The 22,824-nt window shown below is 39.7% G+C and overlaps 1 protein-coding gene across 5 annotated transcripts; it reads right to left on the bottom strand.

The window, feature by feature from the left end:
- Window positions 1–523: 523 nt before the first annotated feature.
- On the bottom strand, window positions 524–22,249 carry TMPO (thymopoietin). Of its 5 annotated transcripts, XM_084206290.1 has the most exons (10): window positions 21,867–22,249; window positions 14,013–14,139; window positions 12,189–12,344; window positions 10,530–10,630; window positions 5,836–5,955; window positions 5,632–5,727; window positions 4,968–5,078; window positions 4,062–4,151; window positions 3,662–3,753; window positions 524–2,381 (listed from the first exon to the last, which is right to left on the bottom strand). In XM_084206290.1, exons 1-10 carry the CDS (start codon window positions 22,107–22,109, stop codon window positions 2,090–2,092), a joined length of 1,428 nt encoding a protein of 475 aa, XP_084062416.1. In that variant the 5' UTR covers window positions 22,110–22,249; the 3' UTR covers window positions 524–2,089. The 5 variants fall into 5 exon arrangements, with proteins under 5 accessions (XP_084062416.1, XP_084062417.1, XP_084062415.1 ...); XM_084206291.1 differs by lacking the exon at window positions 4,062–4,151; XM_084206289.1 differs by lacking the exon at window positions 4,062–4,151 and having other exon boundaries at window positions 5,632–5,955.
- Window positions 22,250–22,824: the final 575 nt, after the last annotated feature.

Genomic DNA, 22,824 nt, shown 5'->3' with positions numbered 1-22,824 from the left:
TTACTTTGAGGACTTTTCTAGAAACCTCTACCATCTGTGATGTAAAACTAAAGTTGAGAACATTCTCCAAAACAGTGCAAAAATGGAAGAAGGATGACATTTAATTGGAACAAAATTCAGTTTGCAGTATGTTTTGATTGTGGCTTGCTTTTTTCTCTGATGATGCTAGTAGTAACACTGGAGGAGGTCAACAGAAAGTATTTCATGTAACTAGGAAAGAAAGCTATATTTTACATTGAAACATGCCAAGTAGTGTGAGAAATAATTTAAAGTGAAAAGAAAGTTCTGTAGCATTGAAGAACAAATGAAAGCTATCCTCTCCCCCCATCCAAATTAAAGGCCTGACATAGGCTAAAGGATTATGGTGCAAAACTCTGATACTACAAATATGATGACACTCCTCTCACCAGGTGACATGAACTGACCTGAGTTCATTATCAGATTTTTAATTTTTTTCAATATGGAAGACCGTAGCAGTACAAAATGACACCACTGATACATCATTTGTCCTGCTTTTGCTGCCTTTTCAGCAATGCATTTATTTTGATAAGGAAAATCCACACACATTAAAATCATTTTTATTTTTCTCCATTTTTGACACCAAAAGTGAATGTCTTATGTTACAATTCCCTATAGGATGGACACAAGTTTAGCTATTTGAATTACTCAAAAAAGCAGTTTAGAAGGAAAAAACATTAAACAGGAAAAAAACCCCAAAACTATTGCTTTGCTACAAATTACCATGTTTGTCCCAAAGTTCACAGAAAGTAAAGCTTCCCCATAGCTATAGTCTACACAATAATTGTACCTAGAGTAAAAAGATATTGACTATTAACTAATGTTCTCAGCTTTTTATAAGTAGCACTTTAAGAATAAGTAGTATGATTTATTGCAATTTTGTACCAAGCAATAAGACTGAACATCTGTATGCTGCAGATTTAAGCACACCAAAAATGTATACATTCACTTGAAAAAGATTTTTGCTTATCACTCTTCATTGGTAGTAGTGAAGTCAGCTGCCTGCTCAACCAAGTTACACAATAGAGAGTGTTTCAGCATGCTTCCACTGAGAAAAATAGTCAATGGCATGAAAGTTGTAAATCTCACCTTAAAAGATGAAACTAGCAGAAAATGCAGCAATGCCCTCTTCATACAAGAATAAAACTTCATATGGAATTTTCACACTTTGAGAATACTTTTCTACATGAATATTTAAAGATAATCACATAAAGCTGTGTTGGAAAGACCTCGCTTTTTTAAAAAAGAAAAATGACCACTGCTAATGTTGAAATTTCGACTGCTTCAGATAACAATCTTGACCCAAAAAAGTATTTTAGTAGCAAATTATGATGATGTTTTAATCTCCCACACATTTTACTAATAAATAAGTTCCTCTAAGACATCTCTTGCCAATTAATTTGTATTCAGCTCCTACAACACTGTAAGCACTAAAATGAAGGGATACATTTAAATGAAGTTACACTTAAACAGAGTTACTAATATGATACTAAGACTGTTACAGAAATGCAAACAGGTTTACAGTTACATTTACTAAAAAGTTACAGTAATCTACAGAAAAGGTCGTTGTACTCTCTCTACATCCTAAGAGATCAAATTCAGTTGTTACTGAAAAAATGCATAAATAAATGCATTTCCCTTTTCCCATGTTAAAATCCTTCTCCACTAGTCTAGAGACAGAAGTACAACTTCTTTTCTGTACAAAGGAAAAGCTTTAAAAACACAGCTTCACATTTTACTACATTTTTGCCCTTCTCAGCTTCCAAGTTCTTGCAAAAACAAATATACATTTTCTCAAAAGTGAATTTAAAGGATGTCCACATTAAAAAAATAAAGCCTACAAAAAGTTCAAAGATTTAAAAAAATGTTACTCCTACGGCAGTGATCTCCTACTTGTCCAAAGTCCAGAAAGTTATCGATGTCCATTTAATATTATCTTTCTTCATTTATCCAATTTATCAGGTTCCAATCACATTATTTGTAAGAAGTCCTTGAGCCGATGAGAGGGCAGAAGAGTTCTCTACAATTAAAAAACAGGAGATCAAATTGGGTGTGCCTTTCAGAAAGCTATTCATTCGGCACTGCCCGGAGTGACCATATTCAGGTATCTAGAAAAAGGATTTCCTTGATTAGTTTCCATCGACTGATAAACCAAAAACATGAAGACTGAAACAATAACAAAGAGAAGAACTTTTATCCACAGGGGAACAGGCCGTTCTTTTTTTATTGGTGGTTTCTCTGACTTGATGTCAGTGGAGGTACCATATTTCTGCGCATACTTAGAGTAACTTTCCTCCAGTATGAAGTCACTGTGCTCTAGAGGCCGGCTTGCAGCTCCTTTGATTGGTCTACGGCAGCTAGCACTGTTAATAAAAAAAAATCAAATTGAAATACTGCATATTTAACAGAGCAATCTAAAGTGCATACAGAAGTTTTAGTATAATTAAAGAACTAAGAATTATTTCTGGTGAATATACTACCTGTAATACTCCTTTTGAAGCTTGACAGATGGACATGTTAAGTTAATAATTCAGTGTTCAAGCAAACACTCTACAAAAACCTTCAAATGCTACTTCACCCTATCCACATAAAAAGGATCATAGCTGGCAATCAAACTGTAGAAAGTATCTCCCTCTATTTGCTTTTTTAATCATTACTTATGCAGCCCCGCTGGGATTTCTAAACATAAGATTATCTCTGGCCAATAAAATATCTACTGATGGCAAAGCCAATACACAGAGCCAAAAGACAAAGCAGTAAGGATTAGAAAACCCCATGTACACTGCCAAGTTCCTATATAGAAGGAGTACATGTATGATTTTTATTTAAAAGAAAAGAAAAAGTGGTATGGATTTAACTAGACCTCAAAACAGGAAAGCAAACTTGAGTAGTCAGCAGACATACTACAGTAGTAGCAATTGGTACTATATATTCTCCTTATGGTTAAGAGTTTATGCAATTGCAGTTTAAATTGAAGCTATAATTCACATGTTGGAAACACAGGAGATAATTTCACACGTTAACATGGGCAAACTTTTTCTCATATCCTCTTAACAGAGCAATTTTTAAAATTACCTAATTAACCAGAGGGTTGCATGCAGAGGTTCAATTTTTGTTTAAATATATGGCACAAAAGCCCCACCAAAATGCACAAGTAATAGCCTTTCCTAGATGCCATCCTTATTGATGCTAAGAGTAATCAACATGACTGCCACCTAAAAGAAAAAATAGGGTATCTGAAAGTTCTTTCTTGCTTTGCAAAAGAAAACTTAAATATATGCTGCAAGATCTTTCCTTAATGTATAGCAGGCCTAAGCAGTTGCACGTTGTCAAAAACTTAAATACTGCAAGTCATTACCACAGAAAAGCCCTTTCCATTTATCTTTCACCACCCAGAAATTCCAGTAATAATTCCTACTAGAGTACCACCCTGTTCTCCCTCCTTCAATTTCAATAGAGGGGGCTGTTTTGGTGACAAATCTATGTGTATAGAATAGAAGAATAGGTGGCTGTCACAAATGTCATTGAGCCAGAGTGCAAAAACTATTCCTCAGAAACCTATCAATATAATCAAAAGATATTTCTCAGCTTAAACAGGTTTACAAGAACTGAGAAAAAAGCCCCCCATAAACCTTAGAATTACCTAATTCCTGTAGGTGTTGATGCTTCATAAGGGAACAATTCCTTAAGAATATCTCTTTCTACTCTTCTTTCTTCTGTAGTTCTCTCCAGCACCTAGGAAACCAAAACCAGTTAGAGGCCAAACAGACAGCAAAACAAAAAGTTTCTGCATGGTTATCTCAGTGACCACTACCATGTGCAATTTGTAAGAATGAATGAGTCACCCAGTGCCATTCAAGAAGTTTACTTCTTGGGTTTTAGAAGTTTGTTTAACCTTAATTATTGGCAGCCATCCAGTCACTTTTGGTGTCTTAAAGCATTCAGTGATCACCTCAGTTTCCTTTAAGATAAAGAATAAGTTGTATAAATCCTATACACCTGTGAGCCAATGATGTAGATGATCAAAAAAACTTAACCATCACCTCTATCATGGCTGTGTTGAGCAGATCACAGGACTGGTTGTGACCAACATGATTTAAAAACCACTGATGTGGGCAATCTGTCTCTTCTTGCTGTAATAAACCATACAGTATGCTGTAATAAACCACAGTACAGTAAAATACTGACTCAAAAACCTCATCAGCAGTTTGGAATAGAACATCAAGTTGACCCACAACAATCTATTTGACAACTAAGTCTACATTGCAGTTGTATTGTAAATGAAGTGTTAACAGCAGCTTTATCTAGAGCTACATGAACAGACAAACAGCATCTTGTAATGTAAAATTCCACACTACAGTATTACATTAATACAATTACATATACTTGCAGGTGCTTTAGACAGTTCTCCAAGAGATATAATTTTTGACAGCTTGAATAGGTTAACAGTAAAAGAATTCTTTTCATTCTTGATAACTGTCAGGAATCTAGAGATGCTTTTTTAATTCAGGCATTTTGTCTAAAATGATTCTACTACTTAATTCCCTAAATTAAAGCACATTGTGTCTTTTCAGGATAGGCTGATTTACATGCTCAAAGGGAGATAACCCATGTCTACTCTACTTTGAGCTAAAAAGAATTAAAAAAAAAATCTACATTTTATTAGGAAAAATAGCAGTACAAGGAGAAATAACACATCAAAATATTTGTCTTAGGAAAAAAGAAAAATCAGATTTTCACACACACACCCAAATCTAAAAGGGAAGATGAAAATAAGTTTATAAGTTTATATTCTGTTTTACGGCATGTGACAACACTAGTTTATTTTGACTGGTGTCACCTGGGCAGTGACATCCTCCACCCCCTCTGTACTAAGAAGTAAGCACATACACACAAGAATTTTGTTCACAGAGAGTAAGGAAGAGCAATCTAAGTTTTAATTTATTTACTTCAGGTGTCATCAGTAGTTTCTTTGGTGTTCTTCTGGGCATGTCTGAGAGTTCACTGACTGACAGTGTAGGAGCTGCATGCTTGAAATTTCCAGGCACCCTATTGCCAACCTGCCAAGATTCAAAATTGTTCAAACTCAGAAACAGCCAAAATACAAAATGAAAAGGGGCAAGGTGGCAGAACCAAAAAACAAAACCTTTATGTGCATTGAATGTGCATGTTAGAAGTTAACTGAAGAAGGTTATGTAAAAGATGCTCCAAGATCAGCAAAGGAAACACACTGCTTATCATTCCAAGTAGTTTCTTTTAAGCCCTTTAGAAACATAAAAGCTATTTAGTTCACAAGATAAGCCAAACTTAAAAGCAAATATTCTTCGTGTACTGAAATAAATTAAGAAAGCATCTAAGCTTGTAAAGCGGTTCTTTTCAGCCCTCCCCCCCAAACGACATTAGATGGGACCTAGGTGTTGACCTAGTCCCATCTCAAAGTGAAGAGTATTAGGTACTAGAACGATACTGACTATGTGTTCTTAAAGACTACTTAATAGTCTTACTTTCCTTAAAACAGTCTTCTATTTGTGCAAAACAGAATGATTCTATCAGTGAAGATATATTACAGAAGAATACCACAATTGAGTAAACATATTTACTAAGCATATTTACTAGGGTCTCGTTGCTTGCAGCCAATACAGTTTCATTTATGGGAGTACTCTCTGATATTACAGCATCATCTACAGGCAACTGTGCTGTAGCTTCCACCTGTTTGTTTAAAACAAACAAAAGACAACAATTGAATAAAAGAGCCACTGGGACCCTAAGAGTGAGAGAAAAAAAAAAAGCTTGTCTATTATAAAAGCCTCTCATCACCCTTTTTCTTGGTGTTCTTCTTGACACTCTTGTAGACTCCCTAGAAAATGCCTGCAGAGGTCCACTTTTTGCAGATCCACTTGTCCAGACAGTCTCAGTAACTCCATCTTGAGAATAGGTCTATTCAAGCATCAAACACATGATCATATACATGAAAACCAGCTCCAAACATCAGATACTCACAACCAAAAGCTAAAATAGCATGCACACTCCAGAAGCAACATGTCTACAATCAAAAAACTATAGAACCTAAAACATTCAATAATGAATAGCTAGCTAGATTAGTAGCATTGACCAGAATACTTATATTTGAGCATACTGTTGCTCAAATACAGAACAGCATAGATAATGCCCAACAGTAAAAACTGCTAATTTGCTCACTGCCCTATAATGAGCTAATATGAGGAGTTACATCAAGTCATGGACAGAAGACATGAAGCTTTCAGTCCCATTACATTTCCTGCCTACACATGCAAATACAAAAATAAATCTATGAGCATAAGCAGAAAGCATCATCTTTTTCTCTACACACATAGGGTTCTATTTTCTCAAGCAAAATTGAGCACAGTTTATGCACAGCCACCTGTGCTTCAACAGGAACTAATCTTCAGCCACAGGGAGCAGGGAGAGACACTTAATGATCTTAAAAAGTTTCCACATACAGGAATGAAAGTAACAATTTTCACATAACAGCAGGTTTAAATAATCAAGCCTGAGATCTCTCACAAATTGAAGTAACAGCATGAAGCACCAAACTTTTATAGCCGTTAACAAATGCAGATCACTCCCTATGCTTCACTGCAAGTTTAATGCTCAAAGCAAATATTCCCCAAAACTAATTCCAAGATGGAAAGGGAGATGTGAATCTGCTTCATCTAGATTACATACAAGATTTTCTTTTTTATTTGGTTAAGTTTAAAAATAAAAAATATTACTTTTTTAATACTTCTATCTTTGCACATTAACACCTCATACAGTAATGTATTACCAAGTTTTTGGAAGTTACACTCATTGCTAAATAAAGTTATACACTGCAACTGTCGTTACAGGTTCAGTAGTGGAAATTACTTCACCAGAACAGTTTCAGCCCCAAAACAATGTGTTAAGAGAACAGGCTGAAAAGTATTTATTAATTCAGAGGGGACAGTGAAACTAGAAGCTGAGATGCTTTATGGTTCTATGACAAATTCTGTATAACAGCTACTACATACACAGCAGAGGGAGCACAAATGTTTCACTTCATTCCAAAGTCACTGAAGTACTTTATAAAACAAATACACAGACCTCAGGTCCAAACAGATTCAGGGTTTTTTTAGAATTGTAGCTTTCAGCCCAATTCTCCAAAATTCTTTGTAATTTTAACAGACTTGTGATGAAATGTCTTCAAACCCTTTCTTAAATATTTACCAGACATTGCATTCTCTTCCTTCCTGCAACCTACAATCACAATTACCTACCTCAACCCCATACACCTTCTATTCAAAAGGTGTTCTTTAGAAGTTAAGAGAAAAAATACTAATTTCAGAGTGTTTCTACTCCAGTAATCTACTCAGGAAAGCAGGAAGGCAAATTCACTCATACTAGTAACCATGAGGTCCCCATTCCAGACTATTTGACTATGAATTACTTATCTTCTAATTAAAGTTAGCACTTCACTAATAACTGCCTCTCTTCTTCAGATACTTTAATCATGTTTTAAGTACCAACTTTCAATTTTTTTCGTGCATGAAAGGTCTAGGAAAAACCAGAATCTACTGTATAAAACCCATCCAGATTTCAGTAGAACACAGTCAACAGACAAAAAAGAAGAAATAAAATTTGTTGTCTACAGTTATAATTACACTCACTGTCAACAGAGCAGGCCTCTAACCCTATCAAAATGTAACGCCCATGTTGGGTACACCACCACCCTGTAATGTAACCAGTGAAACTACAACTGTGTGGTACACAAGCAGTGTTCAGTATCTGCTTCTAACTGTCAAATAACTCATGAGCAGTGGAGCTATAGACCTCAGCTATCACTTACCAAGTTACTATACAGGTAGTCAAAAAAAACAGGGAGGAGTAGGGGAAAACAGCACATGCAGAATGTCACTGGACAAAGTTTCAGAAGAGAGACTAGTTCTACGTCGTTCCTGAACATTTACATTGTTTAGCCTGCCTCCTTCCCAATGCCATCTACTATGACATGTCAGGCTCAGTTCTGAACTCCTACTCTAGATCATCTACTGGATTAGAAGGGGGTATTTAAATTAGGATTTTCTGCCAACTTTTCACTATGAAGAGGTAATTAAACACAAACAGCTGAACTCAAGTTCATCCAGCCCTCCACTGCTAACTGACTGATAAGACCATATTCAACCTCCCCACCCAATTTCTTTTGCAGTAGTCTGCCTAATAGCTATCTATCTATTTGCACTCTCTTCTCAAGAGAACAGCTACATCCAGCCATACTAAATGACAAACAGTCTTGTAAGCTACGTACATCTGGTCTAAAACCAGTGCTGCACAGGACCTAGAAGCAACTAGCAAGTCTGCTCACACCACACTGCCCACCAGCTCAGCCTCACCATGCTTCAGACACTCAATCTTTTTGCCAATGCCACACAGTGCATAACAGTTGAAATAGTTCTGAAGAATGAGTACAGTCCCTTGACTGTACTCTGAAAACTACACTGCTGAAAACATACAATGCAATTCCACTGGAAGAAGGGGAGGAAAGAAAAAAAATCTTATCCATGTTCTGGTTTTGTTCTCAGCAAAATACATGACTACACACATTTGCTAGCCAAAAGCATTAAGTTGTTCTTGGCTTCAAGAAGCTGCAAAATTTAACTGGGAGGTGGGTGGGGCTGTTTTGTTTTGGTTTTTTTCAGTGGTTTTGTCTGTTTGCTGTATTTAAAAAAAACAACCAAACAAGAAACAATCAGAAGTTCAAAAGTAAAAGGTTTAACAAACTAAAGAGAGTTTCTGAAGAATTTGGCAATTTTGAAATGACGTAATTTTTTCATTATTCTTTTGGTTAACTCCTGGTAATTAAAACACACAAGTTGCAAAATATTGCATCTCATCTGTACTGCACATGTAAGATTGCCAAAAGAGCAATGACCTGATACTAATATAGTGAAACTGGATGACAAAAAAATTGAGTAAACAAATCATCACTTAAAATACCACAAAAATACCTTGCTACATCTCTTTTGTTCTGTAAACAAGTTCCTGAAGACTACAAGTTTTCTTAGTTAATTCTGCTGTCAACAATCTTTATTACATTGAAGCTGACAGGGATTTCTGGCAGAATAATCACTTTGAAAAAAGTGATTATTGAGATACAAGAATCTAAAGATTAAGATGCTCATTATAGAGACCATTACAAGCAGGAGTTGCCTGATCAAATTAAAGAATGTTTGGTGCATTGAATTATGAGTGTGTTCTAATTTTTTGAAGTAAAATCAGTTCAGCTTGCACCCTAAAACTCCAACTTAAAATAAGCAAACTAGTTATGGATCTCCATAGCTGTGTTGTATTACTCAAGGTCATATAGCAGCATTTCACCTGCTAAAGAGACATCCATAGCCAAAGCATGTTTATACATACACACACATACACACTAAATAGCAAGCATCTGGCATTTAACAAAGTAAAGTCACTGCAATCTGCTAAAATACACCAAGCAATTAACAAGCCAGATTCTGAGTCACTGAATGTTTCTTTATGAGTCCTTTTCTGCAGCATAAGTCCACTACTTGTGGGACAGATGAAAAACACTCTAAGACTTCAAGTGTCCTAATGTGGGGAAGAGGGCATTTAGTGATGCTTTCATATCAGACAGATCAGCCATCAACTACCAAACCCTATATTCAGCAGTTTGAGAATCAGAGGTGCTTCTGTAAAATCCCTCTTCCATCAAGACAGCAGAACTAATATTTATAAGCAAAGAAAGGTGGTACATACAGGTGGGAGACCTACACTTGTTATTTATTCTTTTTCTTCATAGGAGAAATTTTTCAACAAATTTGTGTCTACTCTAGTACTGCTGCTACAAACATAGTTGAAGAAAAAATATTACATAGACAGCTAGTGTATGTGTGTACACACATTCACACACCTATATATATTATTTCACAGTAATATATATATTATTTCACAAATACATTACTTCATAGACTACATTTAAAGAAGTCATTAAATAGATGTATTTAACATGCATACCTGTATCTGTAGCTATCTAATCATATATATATGTATGTATGTATGTATGTAAAAACACTTGTTAAAAAAACCCCCTTTTTCCTAACTTTTCTTTTTTTGAGAAACCACTGCTTTTATTAAATAGAGTTGATTACGAGCATCCAACAGAAAGCCATCAGTCCATGTGACTTAATCTGCCAGAGCTGAACATGTTAAGGTTGCCTACTATTCTTCTCTAGGAGGTGCTACAGCAGCTGGCAAGTCAGACAAACAGCTTTTGGCAGACCATAACTTTGAACATTATCAGACATGCTAAAGTTAATTCATCAGCCGCCACAGTTAATTCACAAGATTTTCATGCTATATTAGAAAAGCTTCTAAAAGAACTTTGAAAAACCAGCATGGCTCACTTAGTCAAACGTGATGTTAAAGGTAGTAAGGTGTTTAGTGAACACATCACCTGCAGTCAGTAGCTGTTCCACGAGCCGCTGTGACAAACATACCTGGTTGTGTTCAACAACTCTTTTTTGTTTGAGTGCTACTGGCGTCTTCGTCCTGGCTTTCAGAGGTTCTCTCTTCTCAAGCCTCAGCTCAGTCTTCGGATCTGCAACCAGTTTTAATATAACTAGTTTCTATAATACTACTGGTTGTTACACTAGTTGAAACCAAATGTATTTTAATAAAAATTCATTTTGAGAGGCAACAGAACTCTTATGAGTTACCATTTCCTTAAAAAGCTGCGAAACAGGTATATTTCTCTATTAAATGTATAAGAACAAAGACTTTTGAAGAATAACCTTAAAATTATTTCAAAACACTGATCCGTGTATTTACCTTTTTTGCTAAAAATCCTACATTTCAGATAGGCCTTGACAAATACAACAGTTCCATTTAGAAACTGCTATCAAATTGCAATTCTTTTAACCATTCTATTGATTGTAGTAAAGGTATTGAAGCTTGTCAATGTTGTTTTAAGTTGTTAGCTTAGTTTCCTCAAATATATATCCTTTTATATAGAACCCCATTTTTGATGCAGTAGAAAGGAGAGCTGTTAGCAGTCATCTCACCAATAAAAGGATGCATTATTTCCACTGCTTTTCTAAAATTCTAATAGCTTTACACCAACATATTTAAGATTTATTAATAAATACCTTTTTTTTTTTTGTAGGGGAGAAGGGGAATATTTGGGTTTGAGTTTTTTTCCCAGTGTGTGAAGAGTTCAGTATTTATATGAAGCATATGTAATTATAAGAAGTTAGCTGTCAGTTGTGACTGGGCTCTTGGCTGTCCCAGACATCAATAAATCAATTTCTAACATCCTTTCCCCCTTAAAAGTGCAAGATATAACAGTTGAAAAATAAGTCCAAATATGCAAGGGAGATCAATCCAATTACTAGTTGTATTTCAACCCTTTCTGTCCTATGTCCATGGAAATTCCTGTAAAAAACAAAACAAACCCACACCCAAAACCAAACCACTAAATAAGCATCTTCTAACACTCCATTCAAGTAATTCTTTAAAACCTGGGCTGTTTTTATTTTTTGTAGATTGCACAATGGTGTGTTTTTGGTCCCACTTTCCCCACCACTACACATGCTTGATACAAACTTGATATTAAAACCCACAAAACACACACCCAGGACCAACCAATCAACCCACCCCCAACTAAGTCCATAAGGAACAGAGCATAAAAGGGTTTGAATCGTGTTAGCCATTAAAGAAAAAAGAACAAAAAATTAATAAACAAACATTCATTCACTCTCCCACAGTAAATAAGTACTATAATTATAACTACTAAACTACTACTAACTATGGTGTGAGCACCTTAAGACAAAATTGGACTAGTACTTAAGTATGAAGCGCAAAGAATATTGAAACACCCAACATGCAGTTCTCCTTTCTATTGGATTTACAGGCTCCATCCCATCTGGGGAAAATTGATAGAAGGGACCAGGTCAGTAGCAAAAGGTTTCCTTTCCCAGAACAGGCACCTGGATCACCGTGCTGGTACTGCATGATCAAGTACATGACTGACATGGCCCATGGCAGAATTTTACAGCCTCACCCAACAGCAAGATCATACTTCTTTAGGTTATTTCTACTGCAAGTATTACTCATGTATAATTTGAGCTGTTCCCATGAAAGTTCCACTCCAGCCTTACCTTCCTCATTGTCACTGTACTGGTCAGAATCATTGTTTCCATTCTGTCTGGTGTTCTCAGTAGCTGGAATTGCTGGGAGAGGCACAGGTGCCTTCAGGTCAGGACCTTGTTCCATCAGTTTCAAAAGCTTTTTCTCATAAAGTTTCCTAGTGGTAGCTATAACAAGGAAGGATACATGTTAAAGAAGCAGTTTTAATCTTTCCTGACTTGACTGATAGAACTTGGCTGTTACATATCCTTTGGGAATTTCTGAACACAATGTTTTGTTTATTTTTAATCAGTTTGTATGGCCCAGAGTGTCTCTCTCTCTATATATATACACACATACCTTTAGGCACACAACTCTGCCTCTAAAACCTCTAACTTTTCATTTTAAGAGAATTCTTAGATAAACTCAGACCTTTCTGTACACTGAAAGTTATAGAAAGGAAATCTATGGAAAGGGAATTTACTTGCTTCTTAGATATTCTACTTCATATGCTGCAATATACAAGTTGTTATTCCCTCACAAAAAAAAAAAAAAAAAAAAAAAAAAAAAAAAAAAAAAAAAAAAAAAAAAAGAGTGAATTTGATAGTGCAAGGGAAACAAATTCCATGCAGATTGCTCTATTATTCTCCTGATTCCCCTACCCTGGAATTAATCAGGAATTGATATCCCTGTCTTGTTGGAAAATTAGTCCAATAAGCATCAGAGGAGGTACAAGCAAGCACCAACAACAGAACTTTGTGCTTGCTGCCATCTAGCCATCAAGTTGGCTTGCTTGGACAAGCAAGAACAGCTGTCTAAAACATTTTAGGTCTAACACATACTTCCATATTTGGACTTTGTTGGCAAAAATCCGTAGAGGTGACTGATGCCAGAGTTGATAAGCTGCAGAAAAAAAATCTAGCTTTTGAAGTTTTCTGATAAGAGGAAACCACCATTTAAAAGAAATGGCAGCCTTTCAAGAAAGAATCCATACCCTCTAAGAATTAAAGGCAATAAATTAGACCAAATGTAAATGCCTTTTCAGTGGACTACATAGGCTCTTGAGTACTATCCAAGAGGTACAGGATGAATGGAAAGGCATGCAGAATCAGCTAACTGAAAATATTACAGATAAGACTAGGAATACACACAGGACTGCAGGCTCAGTCATGGACACTTCCATCCACGTAGGATTGAAGAACATTCCACAGAAGGCTCTGCATACTACAGACAACAATCTTTTTTTCAAGAGTTGTGAAATCAAATTCCCTTGCCATTAGGCTACTGCACAATCTGAAAGACAAGGCACTTTGATCTCACATCACAGACAGTGTCCAAGGCAGGAGATTAGGCTGGGGTCAGGACTACTCCTGACATAGGCCAGCACACAGGACAGAATGCTAGGCTAGAAAAAACATTAGCAAAGGAAAACATTACTGCACAATGCAGTGAGTAGGAAATGCTCTAGGGAAAGGGAAGTTCCCTGTTCTCATTTGGCTCTCAATACTATTAGATTATTATGTAAGACGTATTTCCTATTTAAGTGGGCCCAGATCTAAACCTCTGTATCAGAAGACTTAACTACCCCAACACTGAACTTTAACTAATAGTCCCACAGCTTCAGAACACAAGTTGGAACATCTCCAGCTGGCCTAGAATAGCAGAAACAAACTGCAGACTTGCCCACTGCAACGCTTCAAGACATCTCAATGTAAACAGCCCAATGAAAATATCCTAGGTAGGAAGTAGGATTGCAACACTACTGGTACTAAAAAGTAACTGAACCAGAGAAACTTCACAAGTGAGGTATAGTGAGAAATAAAACAGATTAGTATCTACTAGTTCAATTGACCTACCTACAATTGGGCCAGGATTTACTCCATACTTCATAAGTTGCTCTTGAAGGTCTTCATTACTCATCTCTGTTATATCTAGGCCATCCTTCTCCTCTGGTCTGGGTTTGTCAGTTTTCTTTGTGGCTTTCTGGAACAGGAGAGAGAAATGAGAGACAGTGTTTCCAGTTAATACTGAACACACATCTTTTCCTTCTAAGGGAACAGGAAAACATAAGGGTAGTAAACATATAAACCCAGAAGAAATTAATTCTATTCTCACCCATGATCACTACTAACGCCTATGTGAAACAGTACAAACATTTACACCTACTAAGAAAAAATGCACAAGTTCTCTGCTTAGGAAGGAAATACCCATTACAAGTCTCCTCCTAAAATCACTCATCCTGGTCTTGTGTTTTAGTTTGAAGTTCAAGTATACAGTGGGAAGGGATTGCTTTCCTGTGACTGGAGAATTAAGCTTCTAGCCGTTTCACCATCACTACACAAAACTACAAATATTTATGTTACATTGGCATTTCTTTGCATTATTTTTCTACCTGATAGGTAATTTCCTCCTCTAATGATAAGGAACAAGCTCTTTAGCTTCTACATACTTTCAACCAAGTTTCCAAAACCCCTATTCCTACTTGACCTGTCATTCTCTGTGAGATTACATGATATTACAAGGTGAGTACAGGAAAGGCAAAAATCAGAAACAGTCTCATATTTTCAAAATCTTGGTTGTCTGCTTACGCCTCTGCTACTTGTAGCTCTAAAATATTCTAAACCCAACTCTGGCAACACTATTTGAACACTTGGCAATGCACCATCACCACATGCAGATGGCTATCAAAATAATCTGCTGAGATGCTATTCCTAAATTAGCAGTTTCCGCCCGATCCAAAGAGAGTGATCATAACACTTCAACTTGGGAAGCCTCTGTTGCTGCAATAGGGATTGTAAAAGTGAAGAGGTAAGACACAAAAAAGCATGCTTAGGATTTGCATGCTCTTTGCTAAGAAAGACCTTGATACTGCTTTGAAATAAGTCATATTTGTATCTCAAAGCTGCATAATATAAACAGAAACAATTTCTGCACTTAGCATTTTTCTCAATTCAGTTGTCCAGAGGGCCTATTTGTTTGGTTTTTTTGGGTTTTTTTTTTTTTTGGAACTATCAAAAGACTAAAAGCCCAAATATAAATAGGCTATAAACACTCAGTAATGATAATTTTCTTGTTGCATTTTATAAGATAGCAACAAACACTTTAAGATGATTTACACAAGCTAACAGAATCTATCCAGCTATTAATGCAGGTTCAATATTTGTTTGCCTGCAAACTTGATCTTGCCTCAAATATCTTGGTATTTTAAAACTAAGCAGGGACTGAATGAGCATTTCCCAGATATATCTGACTCCAAATTTTCCTCTGCCTTCTGGATATTCCAGCATGATAAACTTAAAATCAGCTGCTGAAAAGCAACAGAATCTCTAAGGATCATGGCATTTCTTTATTTTAAGAAATAAACTCCAAACAGTCCAAAGAAAGTATAGGACCATTAAAGAAGCAGATTTGACTAAAGACAGATTTACAACTTCCTTTATCAGTCATTCCACTCCTAATTAGTTTTTGAAGCAATTGAGCCATGCACAAGAAACAATCCTGCAGCTGCATGAGACTTTTATTCACTTTTTAACATGTTGGTCATAACATTATGTCAAGTTAAATATTACATTAACTTTAATTTCATATTCAATGTGTTTTTTTCTGGACTACTGGACTGTCCAAACAGAAAAAGGTTCTGAAAAAAATGCTGGGTTTTCTTGTTGAGATCTGTTTAGACTAATGACAGCTCTGGTGTTTGCCCACATCACCACGCAGATTAATCAAGACGCTAGTCCATATTTCAGAAAAAAGCTACCATGGTGCAGGAAATTGACATTCCAATGACACTTCAGAGAAACTGGACTCTTAATGTAATGTATCTCCACTTTTGTTCACTTAGAGACCACAGAAGAGACTACAACAATATACACCAGAAAAACTACTCAGCATTCTGGATGCTTTACAGATATCTTAGCCATCAGAAGTCTAACTGTAACTAATGAGTACCACAGTGCTCTAACACAAGTAAACTCACATATCTCATGGTTTCTTTGTGGCTTTTTTCCTTCAAAATACCATTTCACTTTTTCCTGCACTACTGTCACAAACAGAGATCATCAAAAGAGACATTTCCAGCAAAGAAAAAGAGTAAGGTGGGGATGAAGGAAGTTGAAAGTAATCTGTGTTCTTCAATACTTGGGCCAGATGTGTTCATTTTGTGTTCTGCAAGGTCACAGCTTTTACTTTTGAACACCTATTCTCCTTAGAGCAGGAGCAAATGACTTCCCTTGTACAAGTAGAAAGCTGCCATCTAACCATTCACTGGTCCACAAGGTGAATCCCTAGAAGTATAACGCTAGATAGAAGAATTTCTCACATCTCAGGTGTAGCATGACAGCATCAACTTCAGCAATAAAACTAAATTTAATTACCACAACCATTATAGTATAATGCATCACTGTGCTTCCTGTGAATCAGGACAACTTGTCTGCTGGACTACACCATGAGAGAGATCAAAAGAGTTAGCTTAAAAGTTTAACACTGTAAATTAACTACAAACAAACAAACCCAAAAAACTCACACCCTCATTTACCTGTTTTAAGACCACTAGCAAGATTTGTCTTACTGTGGTGCAGAGATGAAGTGCCTGAAATGAAAATGTGGCAGAATTTGCCAATGTAAGGTAGTGCCACTGACCACTGTGTCCATAATGTACATATTTTTTGCAGTAATACAGCCAAATCTATGTAAATATTTTTGCAACAATATACCCAAATCAATAAATCCTTATCTGACAATCTTCTAATCCGATCCAATAAAAAATTTCTAGTCATTGCTATTTTCTAGAAAACAGAAGATGGAAGATTATCGGCATACTTCACTTGAGAGAGACAGCAATTTGATAGTGGTATCTGTCATGCTTGGTTTCAAACTGCCTAGGAACTAACTCTTCAAACAAGTACTGAAGTGAATTATAAGCATGGGGCTACTACACGGTATTCTCAGTACTAGGGCCACAGAAAAACAACAGCATAAGAGAAATTAATTTTCTCCAAGTATCATCTCTTACCAGCACAAAGCTTTCACATTCTTTTGCTAGCAGGAAGAGCAGACAATGCAAGCAACCAGAATTCAGAAGCTACCCCTTACCTTAGGCATTCCTGCTGAATAGAAATGAACAGCCAGAGACCAGCTTAATTAGGCAAACTTTACAAGCGCCTGTACTAGTCCCAGCACTGTCCCAAAGACAAGCATAAGAAAAATGTTGAAGAAGCTGTTAAATAATAAAACCAACAACTACGGGACATAACCAAAACCTATTTTCAAATCCCAAGTTAAATGGCATCTACATCAGGATACAAGGATTTTAATCCCAAACAGGTGCAGCTTCATAACTAGACACAAAAATGGTCAGGGCTTATTGACGATTTCTCTGAATGAGGTTAAGATAGGCTAAAGAAAGCCCAAATCACACCAAGAGAATGCTGTTTAATTCTCCAGTTTGCGGAGTTCCCTCTGGTAACAAATAACTATCTCTCTTAGGAGATGTGAAGTTAAGGAACTGGATATGCAAAATGTTAATAGTAGATTTATACTGTGAAATAGATAGGTCTTTATTCCCCTTGTCCTTTTTATTCTACCATAGACAATCATTTCCTGCAATAGAATTTCCTTTTTTAAAAATCAAGTGCTACTGAACTTTTTAACCTTAAAGGCCTGGAGACAACATTTACCAAGAGCTACAGGACAGACAAAATAAACAATGGAAAGGGAATTAGGCAGCAGCAACTCAAAAGATACTGATACACACAACTCAGAGAATTCACTACCTTTTAACCTTAATTAGTAAGTGCCAGGCTTAAAATTACCAAGCCTATGTCATAAATTATAAGATTATGGACTATTCAACCCTTCCAACCCCTTCTCCTCCCAGGCACTAATTTCCATGTTACTTGGTGAAGGAAATGCACCCACTCAAAGTCTGAAGATGCAGAACAGCCTGGCAGGACTTCTCACTGTAGTGGGAATTACTTTGGTCATCTCATCCCTGCTGCCCACAGCTTTCTCTCAGTAGATGAGCACTCATCAGCACTTCTCTCAGTAGATGAGCACTTTTAAAAAGCCCACAAAGGATTTAAACTGTATTCTGGGTGATGTTTGTGAGGCAGGTCGTAATGAAGACATACAGCCACATAGGAAACACCGAATAGATTCTCTGCCTTCACTGGCCACACACAGATGCTTTACACTGCCTCACCTGTCCAGTACACTGTCCACAGACCTTATCTTCAAAAACCAGCAGTTTTACTATTACCTTCTCTTTTCCAATAGGGAAGGGGTTGAAGCTGTTGTTACCTCGGCTACAGATATCACAACCACAGCATTCTGACTATGAAGAGCTGGAGCTGGCTCTTTATTTACTTGGCTATTTGATTAGAACAAAAAACCTCAACAACCCAAACAAACAAGTCTCCCCCCCCCCCCCCCCCCCATCAAACAAGACATCTTTACCTAATAGGTCTCATGTATGACCTTTCAAACAGGCCCTTCAGGTCCAGATGTTCTCATCATACCTTCATTAACAGGAGACATTTGACTGATCTTTTTCATATAATCACTTTAAAGGTCAAAAATATCACTCAATATATGCTTTAGAAGTGATTCTTCCAGGACATGAAATACACAACAAGTCATATTAATCTACACATTCTAAGCTCTGAACAGTTCCTATTTGACAACAGCATCAAGACATTTTTTTTGGTACATGCTTTAAAATAATGGTCCTAGAGAGGCAAAACTGTAATTTTATAGTTACTTTTCCTGTGAGCTATCTTTACCGACATTCAGCCCATAACTAACCAGGACAAGGGGCATTCAGATGCAGATGGTTCACCCTGCAGCAAAACAGTGTCTTGCATACCTAGTCACCATCCTCACATACCACTATGCTAAACAGGCTTAAGGGAAAAAAAAGCCAAAAAGTTGCTCAAAAACAAGAGTAGAGCTGGAGAAGCTGGCTCCTCCAGACAATATTATCAGACTGAGGCACAAACCAGGCATGGTTTTAAAAGCTTTTCCTGTCCTGGTAGGAATATGTAGCCAAAGTGAGCTATATATTCTTGGCATGGATATAGCTAAGCCAAAAGACTGACAGATTCAAAACACATAATTTGCAACAGAATTCAGACTATGGGATTTTGTCTCCGCACAGCTATTATCCATAGAAAATAAGCACCTAAATGCATTATCAAATGTTCAGAACTTAGAAAAACCCCACTAAAATGACAGTGTAGACAGTTCAAAATTACTAACGACTACAGCCGTGTCCAAGCTCTAATGCCAGTATTAAGAGAGCTGGAGCAGCTTTCATTGACTGCAGCACGGACATTCAGATGATTCCTTTGCACTTGTTGCTGATATCCAGTTTAAGAAAAGCGGTGCCTGCCCCCCTCCAGGACCCCCAAGCCAGCCGAGCGATCCCGCGGGAGGAGCCGCTCGGAGCGAGCGCCCCGCGCTGCGAGGGCCCGGCCCCGGCGCGCCCCCTGGCGCCCGGCCCGCGCCGCCGCACCGGCCGCGACCCCGCCCGCGCTGCCCCACCCTCCGACTGCCCCGCTCACACGAGGACTGCAACTCAACCGGGCTGCAGCCTCTGCGAGGCTTCTAACTATTTGATCGCAATAAAGGGAAGGGCGAGCGGGCCCAGAGAGGGGTGGAAGAAGGCCCGTTCTTTTACTTTATTCCACCTTTCCATAAATCCTTGCAGTTCCAGCTTCCTCCCTGGCCCCTTACCTCTAACTTCTTTCAAACGTCTGAGTGCTTTCCCTCCTGTCCTCTCTTAATCTCATTAAGATATTTTGCTTTGAATCCCAGTCCCCCAGAATGTCAGCCTTCCCTCACTCTTCCTCTTCTTTCCAATTGTTCTGTAAGTAAATTGCTCTGGAGACAGGAGCGCTAATCTTTTTGAAGGACAGCTGGTCAGAGAAACACTCTTATGGCAAAAGACATTAACAGAGACAACAGTTACTCAGGCGACAAGCAGTTGCAGAACTACTCAAGTAGCACAAAGGAGGCAACAAGCACACATCATCCAAGTTTGTTTTGCTTGGCAGGTATTATTTGGGATTTTTCTGAGTGTTTTGGCTGGGGCTGGTTGTTTTGGCAGGGGGGCATAGCTCAAGGGGATGGCGACATATCGCAGGGCACAATGGACCCAAATCTGAGCAGCTCTCACTCGGGTATTTGCTGAAGTTCTGGAACTTCTGATGATACAGTGCTCTGATACTAACACACATGATAAGCATAAATAGCACAGAGCCTTCCAGATATTGTTAACAAAAGTGTAGGAGTACCACCCATTCTGTAAACACCAAAAAAGTCACCCATAATTGTTTAAACTTAAGCACTGTAGAAAAGAAAACTCAGATCTAGGATAGGAACTAGCAGTTCTGAGATGTTCCTCCTCCAACAAGCATGAAACAAGTCAGATTCAAACTCATCCTGTTTTACTCAAAAGCACCTTATGAATACTATCAGCAGACCACTCTAAATCAGAAAATGTCTGTTTCACTTTAACTGCGTTCAGTGAATGCCAGTTAAGTGTCCGAAATAGACAGATGTTAAGGTAAATAACTTGATTTTAGAGATCTCTTCCTATTAAGCTGCAGTTTTCAATTTTTTAATTCAAGAACCGCTCTCTTGGGCTTTTGAAGGTTAAAACGTGAAAGTGAAAGCCCTTCAAAGGACTCCGTTTCTCGGCACTCCCTTAACTAATGACCTTTGAAACATAGTATCTAAGATACAATTTAATAGTTTCACTATCATACACATTAGGACTCCGGAAGCTGATAATCATTATCTAAGCCTCTTCTCGAGACCAGACATCTTACAATTATTAATTACAAGACTGCTTTCTCAAGATATGCAAATTTATAGTCCACTTATGAAAAATTAAGAAAGAAATTACAGCTTCCCAATGAGAAAAATTTCAAATGGCATCAACTTCCCCTGCTTCCTTACATGTGTAAAGTCTAAGAAAACAAGCACAGGAGACTAACTGAACAGGCACCAAAGACGCTTTGCTATAATACACATCTTAGAGGTACGAGCAAAACCTCTACATTACGCAGACCCTCTTTACACTAAACAGACCACTTCATTAAGTGAAACAAGCCAGCTGTTCCCACACAGCTTCATCCTTTCATTTAGGAGCATTTACAACGAGTAGCGTTGCCGCCGTACAACCGCGACAGCGGACCGGAGTCCTTTCCTGAGCAAGTTGCAGCCTAGTGCAGTTCTCTTGCTTGGTTCCTCCGACACCGAAACAGTCTATTTAGGACACCCTCACCAAGCTACAGTAAAGAACTCCCTGTTTACCCTCGGGGGGCCGTCGCACCCTCCACGCGCGGTCGCGCTGCCCCTGCCCCCCGAGCCAGCCACTCCAAAGGGCGCTCAGGGCGGCACGCGTCCCGGAGGAGCAGCCGGCAGCCCCCGGCACCGAGCCGCCGTCCCAGCTCGCCCCCGATGCGGGGCGGCCGCCCGGCAGCGCCGCTGCCCCTCTCCCCCAGGCGGCGGGACCGTCCCGGCCGGGCACGATCCCGCCCTGAACCTGTTCGGAGACTCTCCCGACCCCATGAGGGAAACCCGGCGCGTTGTGCCGCTCCCCGAGCCGCGGCCGGCGGGCAGGAGCGGCCGGCCCCGTTCGGGCGGGAAAGCGGGCCCGAGGCTGCCGGGAAGGCGAGGCGGTGAGGGCAGGAGGCAGCGGTACTCACCCGCCCGGCGGCAACAGCTCCACGGCTCCGGGCGCCGAGAGGTGTGGGCTCCCGCTCCTCGTCGCTGGAAAAGTCGGGCTGCGCGAGGGCGGGCGGGTTGCGGGCGGTGAGGTGCTGCAGGTAGAGCTGCACGTACACGTCCTTGCGCTGCTCGCCGCCCGGGAGGCTCACATTGTTAGCGATCAGCTCGCTCTTCAGCTTCTCCTTGGTCAGCACCGACGGATCCGCCAGGAACTCGGGCATCGCCGCCGGCCGCAGCCGCCGCCGCTCTCTCGGGAGAGGCACCAACAAAGCGCGGGGAGAAGGGGCGGGGGAGCGGGAGGAGGAGGAGGACTCGCCTGCTCCGCACCGGGGACCAGCTCCACAGCGGGCGGGCGCGCGCACCGAGCGCTTCTTCCCAGCCAGCAATAAGCGGCGCCCTGATTGGCGGGGAGGGAAACGAAGCGGCCCCGCTATTGGCTGGCGGGCGCAAAGGGGGCGGGAGGCGCGGGAGCAGCGGCGTTGGTGCTTTGCGCGAGGGACAGTAACGCAGTTTAAATTCGGCTCGGGCGGGAGAGGCGCGCGGGGCGGCGCTCGCGGGCGCCGCGGAGGGTGAGGGCGCTGCCCGTGCCCCGCGGGTCCCGGCGGCGCCGGGGCCTCTCCGAAAGAGGTCCTTTGGGGTGACGGGGTGTCCCCGCCGCCGGGAGCGCCCTTCCCTGTCGCGAGCAGCGGGGGAGGCGGTTAACGCGATCCCGGCTACCTGCCGTGATCCCGGTGTCCTGCCGCGACACCTGCCGCCGCCTCTGCCCCGCGGGCACCTGCGGCCCTGGCGGAGCGCGCCGCCGGCGGGCGGGCCTCCCGCGCTCGGCACCGCGGGCCGGGCGGGCACGGCAGCTCCCTCTCCCCCGGGATAGCCGCCCTCGCCCGGCCCTTTGGCTAGCGGGCTCCAGAAGGAATCCAGCCGGGAAATCGGTAGCTA

The sequence above is a fragment of the Fringilla coelebs genome (genome assembly GCF_963513975.1).
Source record: "Fringilla coelebs genome assembly, chromosome: 5".
Lineage (NCBI taxonomy): Eukaryota > Metazoa > Chordata > Aves > Passeriformes > Fringillidae > Fringilla > Fringilla coelebs.
This window is presented reverse-complemented; position numbering and strand designations above follow the sequence as displayed.